This window comes from Ahaetulla prasina, chromosome 7 (assembly GCF_028640845.1).
Source record: "Ahaetulla prasina isolate Xishuangbanna chromosome 7, ASM2864084v1, whole genome shotgun sequence".
Lineage (NCBI taxonomy): Eukaryota > Metazoa > Chordata > Lepidosauria > Squamata > Colubridae > Ahaetulla > Ahaetulla prasina.
In genome coordinates this window covers 88673718-88687326 of record NC_080545.1, presented here as the reverse complement: position 1 = coordinate 88687326, position 13609 = coordinate 88673718, and the positions used below count along the sequence as shown (strand labels likewise).

At 35.7% G+C, this 13609-nt stretch overlaps 1 protein-coding gene across 1 annotated transcript in view; it reads left to right on the top strand.

Moving 5' to 3' along the window:
- Nucleotides 1-11880, top strand: part of LOC131202586 (1-phosphatidylinositol 4,5-bisphosphate phosphodiesterase zeta-1-like) — a 79923-nt gene extending 68043 nt beyond the window's left edge. The window contains exons 11-14 of the mRNA XM_058191691.1: nucleotides 1607-1739; nucleotides 7538-7687; nucleotides 9246-9334; nucleotides 11743-11880. Coding sequence (XP_058047674.1) covers nucleotides 1607-1739; nucleotides 7538-7687; nucleotides 9246-9334; nucleotides 11743-11880 — 510 coding nt within the window. The remainder of the gene's footprint in view (nucleotides 1-1606; nucleotides 1740-7537; nucleotides 7688-9245; nucleotides 9335-11742) is intronic.
- Nucleotides 11881-13609: the final 1729 nt, after the last annotated feature.

Below are 13609 nucleotides of genomic sequence, written 5' to 3'. Positions count from 1 at the left end.
AGGAGAGGGAATTGAGAGTGTGACTAAGTGTGGTGTGACTAAAGATTATAATTTAGGAATTATTTTGGATTATGATTGTTAGTTTTGATACCCTGCATTTTGTTCTGGGAAGTCGGGTGGGGTGGGGGTAAGGGGAGGAATTGGGGGTTTGGTAGAGATGGAGTGATGGTTAATGTACAGGGATTATTGAAGAAAATATAATTAATGTAGGGTCGGGTCTGCATAGTTACCATTTTAGAGCGGTGAGGAGGAGAAAGAGAGAGTAGGAGGTAGGAAAGAGGAGAAGAGGAAGGAAGAGGGATAGTAGAGGGAGAAGGAAGGTGTAGGGTGGAGGAGGCGGATGTAGATAAGAAGGAGAGGAAGGTTTGGAAAGTAAAAGAAGGTAGAAGAGGAAGAGTGTTAAAAGGGTGGTGGTGACTGGGCAAGCCCGACTAATTGTATATAACTGTACATTGGATGAATTATTTGATATGATTGTAAAAATAAAACTTTTATAAAAAAAAAAGAATATGATTTTTAAATTTTACGGAGAGAGTGGGAAGGTTACTTATTTCAAATGAAATTATTTTATTTTGTAAATTGTATAATTAGGTCATTTTGTATTTGATACATAGCTTAAGTTTAATTATTCAATACTTAATTTCTTGTCTAACCCTAAACCATTCAAATTATTAGCTTTATTTGAGAGGCAGTTGCATAAATTCATTCCAGCATTTTAGGGATCATTATCTGAAAATTAGTTAAAAAAGCTGAAAATAGTTTATTTAATAAAACATAAATGTATTTATATAGAAAGGAAATATAAATTGATTCCACTAATGGCAATAATACTCATGAAGAAACTCATAAAATGTAGATTACAAATTGTATATGAATTAGTAGTAATTAGTAATAATAAATGCAATTAGACTCATTTATAGCTTTAATATCATAGGAGGCAATAATTCTATATTTTCCATTGGTCAGAACCAGAACACATCCTTACTGCACATTCAGAGTGAGACTGTCCTGCTCTGTTGTCCATACAGAATAACAACAGAGTTAAAAGAGACCTTGGAGGTCTCCTAGTCCAACCCGCTGCTCAAGCAGCAGACACTATACCATTCCAGACAAGTGGCTGTCCAGTCTCTTCTTAAAAGCTTCCAGTGATGGAGCTATTTCCTAAGAATGACCTATTGGAGGTTTATCTGTTTCCAACACTGTCAGTCTTTCCTTCAAAAAACCCTGAAGGCAGAACTTTTGTGAGGGCTTTCAGGTCTGAGGCCATGCTCTTTTTAGGTTTTGTTCAATGTCTGTGTTTTATACTCTACTCTATAGTTTTACTTTGCTAGCCACTGACATTTCTATGATTCTGAGAGGATACAAATTAAATTGCAGTTGAAAAATCAGCAAAGTACAGAGTTTAATACAATGATTTTTTTTAAATTTTTTATTCTGGAGGTTACAAACCCCATCCTTCCCACAATACTTTATGATAGGCTTTGAAACTTTCATAGGAAAAATATTAATGCCTGTAATAATATTAAATAATAATTAATAATATTAATAATAACTTTAAATGTTAGCATCCTAGTTAATATTGGTATCTTTTCCTGCATCTATGCAGCTTATTAGTGGCCATCAGTTACCACCTAGCAACCTTTCAAGAACTAACAAAGCCGACCCTCTTGTTATACTAGAAATTTATGGCATTCCAGAAGATCAGGCAAAACAACAGAGTTGTGTTGTGAAGGGCAATGGTAAGTGGATCATACTGATTCTGTCAGGCAGCGTTCTGTAGCTTGATAGCTTCCTGATACTTTGAATCTACAATTTCCCAGAATTTTAACTTATCTGAATGGCATTGAATTCGGCAAAGTATGGCATACTGTCTTTAATAATCTTGGAATTTTACACATCTTAACATAATTCTGTGATCAAGAGGCAAAGAAATGAGTTTCCAGCACCGCAAACATCCATGGTGTATTGGGGCTTCTTAATGTCATCTTGACAAACCCTGCCTTTCTGTTATAAGTTATTAATATAGTTACAAGATATATGAGTAGACAATCCATAAATCCAGGGGGGTGAAACTTGATTTCATTGGGTTGTGTTTGACCTCAGGGGGCCTGGGTGGGCATAGCCAGGGAGGGCGTGGGCAGCTTGATGTCATTCATGTCAGGGGCGCCTGTGGCATTCCAAGCACTCTGCCAGCAAAATGAGGCACCTGAGCTCCGTTTTAGGCTGTGACGGCCTCCTGCAATCCTCTGCCAGTGAAAATGGAGCTCAGGAGAGCTGCCCGCAGCCTTCCGGAGCTCCATTTTCACTGCCAGAGGCCGGTCCTTCACTGTTTCCATAGCGGCCCCGTGGGCCGGATGTGGCCCACAGGCCTTGGGTTTGACACCCCTGCATAAGACAGAGTGGAGATCAGTAGAATTGTGAAAATGTGGCATGTCTAATACTTTGGTCACTCCATGCACTGCCTTTTTAGTTTTATTTCCCATCATATCATCAGCTAGCTGAACTTTTGTTTTATACTCTACTCTATAGTTTTACTTTGCTAGCCACTGACATTTCTATGATTCTGAGAGGATACAAATTAAATTGCAGTTGAAAAATCAGCAAAGTACAGAGTTTAATACAATGATTTTTTAAAAAATTTTTTATTCTGGAGGTTACAAACCCCATCCCTTCCCACAATACTTTATGATAGGCTTTGAAACTTTCATAGGAAAAATATTAATGCCTGTAATAATATTAAATAATAATTAGTAATATTAATAATAATTTTAAATGTTAGCATCCTAGTTAATATTGGTATCTTTTCCTGCATCTATGCAGCTTATTAGTGGCCATCAGTTACCACCTAGCAACCTTTCAAGAACTAACAAAGCCGACCCTCTTGTTATACTAGAAATTTATGGCATTCCAGAAGATCAGGCAAAACAACAGAGTTGTGTTGTGAAGGGCAATGGTAAGTGGATCATACTGATTCTGTCAGGCAGCGTTCTGTAGCTTGATAGCTTCCTGATACTTTGAATTTATGGCTTGGTTGGTTGACTGTTGAGCATATCAACCACTCGATAGCAAGTGAAAATTGAAATGTTCCCTCGTCCCTCCATGTCTCTTGGCTGTCATCTTGTGACTAGCCAAGATGAAGCTATTGAAGACTTGGAATTTGAGAAAGGATTTAGCAATGGAGACTGCTGTGAGAGCTGTAAACTGCTGTGAACCTTAAGAATGTTACATGAGGAGAGGAAGCAGCAGCCACCGGAAGAAAATCTCCTATGCAGTCACAAAAGTACAAGAGATGAATTCTTTCAATTACATTTCTGATTATATGGGTTAAATCAGGGATAAGCTAGTTAATTTCAGGGTTTCACCACTAGAATAGAGATTTTCAAGCATTTTCTAACCATAGACTATAGAACCTGTTAAAAAGCAGCTCCCAGAGCCCCTGATTAAAAGTCAAACTCTAGTGATAGAAACAAAACAAACAAAACTTGCATAAACATACATTATGCAAATGCACATACATGAAACTTCCTTCACTAAAATAGATAGTGCAATTACAAGCAGTGGAATTGGTTTAACTTCTTCTATTTACATTTTTTTTCTGGACTGCCTACAGTTGTATTAGTTTGGAGCCAATGATGCATATCTGGGAAAAAATTATATGGGATCTCTCTCTCTCTCTCTCTCTCCCTCTCCCTCTCTCCTTCCCTCCCTCCCTCCCCCCCATTGGAATCATAAATTTGTGTTTTCAATGTTGAAAAACAAGTCAATATTTAAAACTGTATTTTCTAGTTAACCAATTTATAAATGTTCATCTTTATACAGTGGCCTTAAATTTCCAAACACCTGGAGTACAAATGGATCTTCAAATTGGGAAATTTTCAGATAACGGTGGCTGTGGTTATGTATTGAAACCTGAATTCTTGAGAAATGAAAACACACAATTTAACCCATATAATATATCTGCAGACTATCAACCAATTACACTTACAATTAAAGTAAGCTCATTTAAATTATATTATTTCTCTGATTTGCTTTTACAATTGCTTATTACTGCAGCTTTCTGAGTTTTCTGCCTGAATTCTTGATAAACAATTTCGAGCTCAAAAATTTGCTGCTGTCGTTGTTTCAGCATGATCCCCATATTATATATTTGCATATACTTACTATCTTCTTCAGAGAGTTTTATAATATACATGATGGTATGTTTCTGAGCTAAGGTATAAGCATGATTTCAATGTTCACATTTAAAAATGAGCCATAAGGAGATAGGAATGGTTTCACATATAATAATAAATTTTAGAAGCTGATTAAAAATGTTAGTGCTTGCTTAGGGACCCACTGGTGTTTGAGCTGACTGTTTGCTCTGCTTTGTTATTTCTGTACACTGGCTGCTGGTTGTTTCTTTATTTGTATACATATTTTTAATTTAATATGTGCTGTTCTTCCCCAACCTGGCATTTTGAAAATCTTGAGTTCTAACTCTCAGAATTTGCAGCCAGTATGGCCAAAAGCTGCACTTGATTAGGAGTTCTGAGAATTCAATTCTTAATACAATTGTCAGGTGACAGATTGAGGAAGGCTGCAAACAGATCAAAGATATAAATACAGTTGAAAAGAATAAGATTTAATTTTAATCAGACACAAGTAGTACTATAAAATTAATTGGATTGCTATGCTGTTGGCTGCTGGATAAGATAATACAGCATGGAAATAAATATATGACCCAAGCAGATCATCAGTTAAGCTTGATAGCATCTAAACTAGAGAGATTAAATGTGAGTTATAAAAATCTGGTTGACTTGAAAATAACAAAGACATAGAATTTTTGATATCTTTTTGCTAGAAATAGTCTGATCATCTGCTCAGGTACAGATTTTATGGGATAGGATAAGGATCAGAGATGGTATGTCATCACATCCAGAACATAATAAGGTGTGATATAATAAGGTATGATATACTCATAATAAGGTATGAGTATGAATATGTTCAGGATGGTGTATGCCTAGAAATGATTTCAGTTTTTTAATTCATTCTCCGATTATTCCAGCTAATAAAAAATGAATGGATGACCAGGTTTCTAAGATGGTGATATGCTGTGTTTGAAGCATAAGAATTCAGATGGAAGGACATGTTCCTCTTAGCACTGTCTCATTACCTGGTTAACTTTGCCTTTGCCTTTACAAACTCCCACAGTGAAAATGTATACGGGGAGCCTGATAACTACAGCATTCAATTTGGATATGAGAAGTCTGGTTTAATGACATTTAAAGCACACTTAATTTATTTGTTGTGAGGTTAAATTGGTATTTTTATCTCTGAAGAAAATATATATATACGTGTCTAGGAAGCCATGCCCTCAAATGAGTACAATTCCTGTAATTTGTCTGGTTTGGAATAATTCCAGAAATTTTGGTTGAATATGAAGACTGTCAGTTAATGGTTTGAATGTAGGGTATCACAGTAGTCTCAATTCAATATCATACTTTTTCAGAGAACAGAGTGTTTTTGTTTTTTCTTACCCTTTATTGTTTCCTTAAATTGGCTTATTTTTCTTTATAAATTCTGGCAGAGAGCGAGAGAGCTTGTCGCAGTTTGATCACAAGTTAAGATACTGAACTGCAAGTTGAAAAGCCCAATTTTCAATCCTGCCGTAGGCATTGAAGTCATTTGGATGACTTTGGACAGTCACTCTCACTCAGTCCTAGAAACAAGGCAATGGCAAACCATCTTTGAAAATGCAATGAAATGATGCAGATATAAATAGAAAATAACCTCCGGCATTGAGTTCTTACTGTAGCTCAAAAAGCTTTACTTCATTATAGACTCCTCTGAAACAAGGGTGCAAGAAGAGCTTTTTTGGGAAAATTGGGAGAAATTTTGGTTGGTTTTCAGTGATGGAGCTATTTCCTAAGAATGACCTATTGGAGGTTTATCTGTTTCCAACACTGTCAGTCTTTCCTTCAAAAAACCCTGAAGGCAGAACTTTTTGTGAGGGCTTTCAGGGTCTGAGGCCATGCTCTCTTTTTAGGTTTTGTTCAATGTCTGTGTTTTATACTCTACTCTATAGTTTTACTTTGCTAGCCACTGACATTTCTATGATTCTGAGAGGATACAAATTAAATTGCAGTTGAAAAATCAGCAAAGTACAGAGTTTAATACAATGATTTTTTAAAAAATTTTTTATTCTGGAGGTTACAAACCCCATCCCTTCCCACAATACTTTATGATAGGCTTTGAAACTTTCATAGGAAAAATATTAATGCCTGTAATAATATTAAATAATAATTAGTAATATTAATAATAATTTTAAATGTTAGCATCCTAGTTAATATTGGTATCTTTTCCTGCATCTATGCAGCTTATTAGTGGCCATCAGTTACCACCTAGCAACCTTTCAAGAACTAACAAAGCCGACCCTCTCGTTATACTAGAAATTTATGGCATTCCAGAAGATCAGGCAAAACAACAGAGTTGTGTTGTGAAGGGCAATGGTAAGTGGATCATACTGATTCTGTCAGGCAGCGTTCTATAGCTTGATAGCTTCCTGATACTTTGAATCTACAATTTCCCAGAATTTTAACTTATCTGAATGGCGTTGAATTCGGCAAAGTATGGCATACTGTCTTTAATAATCTTGGAATTTTACACATCTTAACATAATTCTCTGCTCAAGAGGCAAAGAAATGAGTTTCCAGCACCGCAAACATCCATGGTGTATTGGGGCTTCTCAATGTCATCTTGACAAACCCTGCCTTTCTGTTATAAGTTATTAATATAGTTACAAGATATATGAGTAGACAATCCATAAATCCAGGGGGGTGAAACTTGATTTCATTGGGTTGTGTTTGACCTCAGGGGGCCTGGGTGGGCATAGCCAGGGAGGGCGTGGGCAGTTTGATGTCATTCATGTCAGGGGCGCCTGTGGCATTCCAAGCACTCTGCCAGCAAAATGAGGCACCTGAGCTCCATTTTAGGCTGTGACGGCCTCCTGCAATCCTCTGCCAGTGAAAATGGAGCTCAGGAGAGCTGCTCGCAGCCTTCCGGAGCTCCATTTTCACTGGCAGAGGCCGGTCCTTCACTGTTTCCATAGCGGCCCCGTGGGCCGGATGTGGCCCACAGGCCTTGGGTTTGACACCCCTGCATAAGACAGAGTGGAGATCAGTAGAATTGTGAAAAATGTTAATATATATTAAACACAGTTTGTTTTCCTATCAACAGAATGTATGTTTTAGAACTGTGAGAGGTTTTCAGCAGAAATGCAGTAGGGTGATAGCCACTGCAAAGGTTTGAGATCTTCATGTGAACATCACCATATCTTTTAAAGAGAATAGATGAGATTGTATTCATCTTGGTTTCGTTATGACCAAAGATGTAAGCATCATTAATGATATATTTCTTGTTCATTTTGTGAATCATTCAATTTTCTATTCTTGTAGTCACTTGGAATAATTAGAAAAAAAGAATTGAGAAGAAATAATGACTCAGATGATAAAGTGTTTTAGATAAATTGTTTGTCTTATATTGCTTTTTTTTATTTCAGCTTTGTGTCCTAGGTGGAATCAAACATTCACATTTGATATCCGTGTTCCAGAGCTTGCCTTAGTTCGTTTCGTTGTAGAAGATCAGTTTTCTCTTGCTTCCAATAATTTCCTTGGTCAATATACGTTGCCACTTTTAAGCATAAATAGAGGTATTACATTGATTGTTTTTGTGTACAAAAAGTGTTCCAAATCTACTTTTTTATTATAACATTTCTTTTGATTAATATATAAGGCATAGCATACAAAACATTGTAACATTGTTTCTATTATTGCTGATTCCAGAATTGTTCAAATAACTATTCTTCCACTACTTTATGACATTGTATGATAGAATGGTGGATTGACTTATATTTTTAGAAAATTTCAAATATTAGAGTTATGGGCTGTACAGTTTCCTTTTTTACATAAATCAACATGCTAGTGTTCATGTATAATCTTTCTCAGTGTCTGGAAGCAACAAACTTTATGTTAATAACAGGAATGTTAGTGCACACTTCCACATATTGCTTACTGTTTCTCTCTCTCCCTTTCCCTCCCTCCCTCCTTCCCTCTCTCTCTCTCTCTCTCTCCTATCTATCTATCATCTATATCTATATATACCTGAATTATGGAGTATTTAAGCTTGATTGTTTGCTTACGGGACATTTCATTACTCAAGTAATATCATCACTGAAATGGGTAATGAAAGGTCTGCAAGCAAACTACCAAGCTTAGAGAACACTGAGAATTCTACTGTTTGGAGATTCTTTTTGAACGGGCAGCAGCTGATTATTTTCATTTTGATTCCCATGATATCAGTAGTCAACACTGTGTCTCCAAAGGTTGCTCGGTTCTTTATAGGGGCAGTATGTTTATTGCTTTCCTTTTTCAGTATTGCTTTTACTTATGGACATTTTGAAGCGGGATAATCTCTGAAATTATGGATCAGGAGAAGGAACTTTCAGAACTACATGAAGTGAACAGAGTCAAAACCAGATGTTCAAAGATCTCAATGAGAAACATGGGATGAAGACTTTTGCTTAACGGTGGAATTTGCCCTTAATCAAGTCAGAGATTTCTCATAATGCCTAGAATGAATCCCTAAGGATCTTTTCTAATCCTGCATAAAGTTTTCATAGATTAAATTGAAGACCTTTCTTATGCAGAACACATTAAAACCATCAAATTTCCTTCCAAAGGTTGTCTATAATTTTTGCATTTTTGTAATAGTTTGTAGTTAGTGTACATGTTAAATTTTTCTACATGTACTAAATTTAACTATATTGCATTGCAAAATCCATTACAAGATCTTTAGAGGTAAGAACAAAATTCCAGACTTTACACTTGTATTTGAAGTATTTCTATCATTAATAAAGAGTAGATTTTCACAATTGCTATTTATGGGTGACATGACTTTTGAGCAGGACTGTGCGAAACATTCTTTGCCAAATGACGAAATTCTGTCAACAGAAATAATTGTGCAAATTTCTGTATTAATGTAATTGAAATTGCACTGTTTGTTTTGTCATTCTCTTACACTGGAGCAAATAAAGAGTTGTACTAAAATACAACTTTGATAGAACCAAGTTTTTGTACTCATTCTGATGTTTCCGATTCTTTGAGGAATGAATTTCAAACTAATACTTTACAAGATGCAACTGTTATATATGTATTGTTGTGTATTTTTCACTGTATACAATACATTAATTGGTTGTTATCATATTGCAGGTTATCGTCACGTTCCACTTTTTTCCAAACTTGGTGTCAGCTTACGTCCTGCTTCACTCTTTGTACATGCTTGGTACTCAAGAAATAAAGTATGTTAGGATTTCTGCCTATTCCACAATAAAGATTCAGTGGTTTAATTATATTAAGCATTCGGTGTTACAATTTTTCTTCCTGAATTAATTTTATTCTGTATATATTAAATCCGCATAAAATATACCTTGCTGAGTAAGAATAAAATCCCTCTGTTGTATTTCTAATAGATGGATACTTTTCAGATGTACTAAAAAGAAGAAAAGTTTCCTTTAGTCTCTATAAATTGTTTGCATTAAATCAAAAGCAATGATCAAATTGTGTATCTTATGTTTTAAATTCAGTCATTAATAAAGTTTATTTTCTACCTATCTATCCCCAGATATATCTTGAATGTGTAACAGAACATTGTATAAATGTCATGGAAGATAGAATACAAGTGATTATATTTTGGCTTGTAAACTGGTCCCTGGATTACAGATCCTAATTTTGATAAAATATCATGAACAGGCTTGAAATATAACTAGGCTTTGGCTGTTTTAATTCTCCAAAATGTACCAAAACTGAACAGGAAAAGCTGCATATGGTATAGCTACAACTACAATTTGCAATCTGCACTTTCTCTGTCTTACTGCAAAGTGTTACATGACAACCTTGATTACCCAAAGCCATGATAAGCAACAGAGATAAATGTAGGCCCATATGGCATGAGATTCTGCAACAGAATGGGGGAGGTGGCAAACTATGACGTGTGTCTATCTTCAATACAAAACTACAGTAATAAATTAAAGTACAAGGAAGGCGGTTCAGGTTAGACGCTAGGAGGAACTTCCTATCTGTTATAAGCTGCCAGCTGTCAACTGATGGAAGAAGCTACAATATGACATAATGAATTATCCTCTGCTAGAAGTTTCCAAATTGAGGCTGGATGGTCTTCTGTTGGAGATGTTCTAGTACTATATATCCTGTACTCAACAAATGCTATGGTGTTGGTACACAAATCCAAAATAGCAGCATTTGTGTGTTGACGTTACTGTCCATATTTTCTTTCGTTTTCTCATAATTTATTGCTAACGTGACTGTCATCTAGTGACAATCATAGATATCTGAAAGATTGGGAATATAAATGAAAGTGGAGTAAATGATATGCACCATGAATCAAAGTAATTAAAAAATTGATATGACATGTACTGTATCTCAAATTTTGAAAAAGGTTAAGGATATAAATAAATGTCAAATTTATGAATATTTGTTGGAAAATGAAGATGTAAGTTGAATTATAAATGAAAGGGCTACAATACATATAGTTGTGGGATTTATGAAAATAGGAATCCTTTGGTTAGTGATAGTTGCATATTATATATGAGCCTTGGCGGTGCAGTGGTTAGAGTGCAGTACTGCAGGCTACTTCTGCTGACTGCCAGCTGCCTGCAATTTGCCAGTTCGAACCTCACCAGGCTCAAGGTTAACTCAGCCTTTTCCATCCTTCTGAGGTAGGTAAAATGAGGACCCAAATTGTTAGGGGCAAGATGCTGACTGTAAACCGCTTAGAGAAGGCTGTAAAGCAGTATGTAAGTCTAAGTGCTATTGCTATTGCTATATTCCTGTGAATAGTGATAACAGAAGAATTGGATGTGAGCTTTGGGGAAAAATATTGTGTTAGATGGGCGGGAAACCAGATAAAAGAATATAGAAAAAGTGAATAATTCAGAGGCTCAAAATGAATGAGAATGATGACTACTAGCAAGTACTTGCTTAGAAAGCTTCATTCCAGGCAGCTTACAATCAAAATGTTGGTCTCTTTGTGATATTTGCTTAAAGCAAATGTGTTTTTTTCCCTATGGTAAATAGTTCATGACTTCATCAACTCTCTTAAGGCTTATTAACGCTCAACTAGCTTTTCTCGGGAAGACATTAATTAATTTCAAGAGTGAACTGGGGTGACAGCAACGTCTCTTCAGCTCTGTCATGACAAAATATATTCTTTTTTTATCTTTATTTTTCTCTTCATTACAATTACCCTTCAGCTCCAACAGCCTTTTAAGTTGTGAGCTATTTAAGTTAGCTTTGTTTGCTTTGAAACTATTGTGTTTTCCCGAAAAAAGCCATTTTCTGCATTGAGTCCAAGACATACTCAGTGTTTTGCATCTTTTGAAGAAAATGCTATTTACAGAGCAACATCATAGTTATAATACTACAATATGGCTACAACCCAAAGCTTCACAAAAAGTGTTTTAGATGATAAGGAATTGAGTTTCTCAACAGCTGCGGCTTGTAATATGAGAATCTATCAAATTACAGTGGTAGGAATAAAACCCATTACAGGTAGTTCTCAATTAACAATGGTAATTGGGGCTATCTAAAGCTGCTGCATTGCCCTTCCAGCACAAATACATCCCTGTTCAAGCTGCTTGATCCTAACCTGAGGTTGGTGCTCAATGTAAGTTTCATCTTTCTTTTATAATAGTGGTTTGGAGGCAATTTTGCACTTGATGACTTCCATGACCTTTTCTCAAATTATCACAGGCCTGAAGCACAAGCAAGAGCACACATTAGACCTGATGTAACTCTCATGCACATGGTAGTCTGCCAGCCTGTGGTTTAAAATTTCTTGGCGGCTTCACTACTGATTTTGGTTGTGGAGAGCTGGCAGGAAGTTTCCTCACTTAATGACCATAGTATTTTGGTTAAAAACAGCAATCGGGGCTGCAGAAATTGTAAAAAAATTTTTTACACCCTCATTGTTAGCAACAGAAACTCCAGCCCCAATTGCTTTCGTCAATCAAGGACTAACCTATAATAGAAATAGTTTTCAGGCATAGCAAATGTATATTATTTACTGAAGAGTAAAGGAACATTGGTTCTGATCATACAAAGTTATTCCATTTTCAGAAGGGTTGTTCTACTGAACATTTTCCTTGCCTCGATGCGCTGGCTAGAGATGAACTGAGTTTTAGCCTAACTCCATCTATTCAGAAATAGTCCTCTCGAGAAACATTGCTACCTTTGAAATTTCATGCTGCAAAATACATACAGATGGCTTTTTAATGTTGAAGCTAATGAGAACCATTTGCAAATAGAAGAGTAGTAATTCCATGAAGATAACTAAATGACAATGGGCCATGAAAAACTCGTTATAATATCTCTGCGATTAGTGGTCTCCTCTCTGTACTCAGTGGTGTTCCTCACATACATATTCTCCAAGGCAAACAATTAGCAAATGTAATATTGTTCATCCAGCTATATTAATAAGTCAAATGTTCCATTACTTTCTTCGCGAAATCATGAAATATTTTTAATATGTGTTACAATGATACAATTCTTACTGAAAATATAAGATAGATGTTCGCGCTCCTATATACAAAAAATAATTAATGCATAAAAATCTATTCTTGAAGAACTGGCAAGCTAGAACCTACTTATTTTATCTGGTACTGCTCTAAGCATCAGGGCTATATCATTCAATTAATCAATATGGCAATCTTTGGACATCTTTTTTGGTTAATCAAGACGTTATGGCAAAGAAGCCAATTTCAAAGATTCGATTTTGAACCCTTAGGATTTAAATCCTAAATGTCCATGAATTGTATTTACTTAACACAATTTATTATTGATCTTTCTGCCAATAGCCAGCACTAAATGTGGCAGACAAAAAAATGTAAGTAATTAATTTGCTGCTAAAAATAATTCTCATATTTTTGATACAGTGCTACACGACAAATTACTTCTAAAACTAAAATGCTATGGCATTTCTGGACTCCTACATAAATGGATAGCTGCCTTCCTTTCAAACAGATAAGTAGTCAAAATAGGAAGCTTTCTATCAAATCCTCTACCTGTTAATAGTGGTCTTCCCCAAGGCAGTGTTTTAGGTCCAACACTCTTCATACTTTACATAAATGACCTTTGCGATCATATTAAAAGCAACTGTGTTCTCTTTGCTGACAATGTTAAACTATTCAACACTACAGACAATGCAACTACCCTTCAAAAAGACCTTGACTATGTGTCAGATTGGTCTAACAAGTGGCAACTTCAAACCTCAACCAACAAATGCTCTGTCTTGCACATTGGCAAAAAAATTCAAAACATAAAATACAAATTAAATGGACATGACCTTATAGATGACCCACACTTTGTCAAGGATCTTCAAGTACTCATTTCTAAAGATCTAAGTGCCAGAGCCCACTGTAGCAACATTGCCAAAAAGGCACTAAGGGTTGTTAACCTAATCTTTTTTTTTTATTGAAAAGGTTTTACAACAACGATTAAATTTTTCCCCTCCCCTCCCCCCTCCCCCTTGTTGTTAACCTAATCTTGCGTAGCTTCTCCTC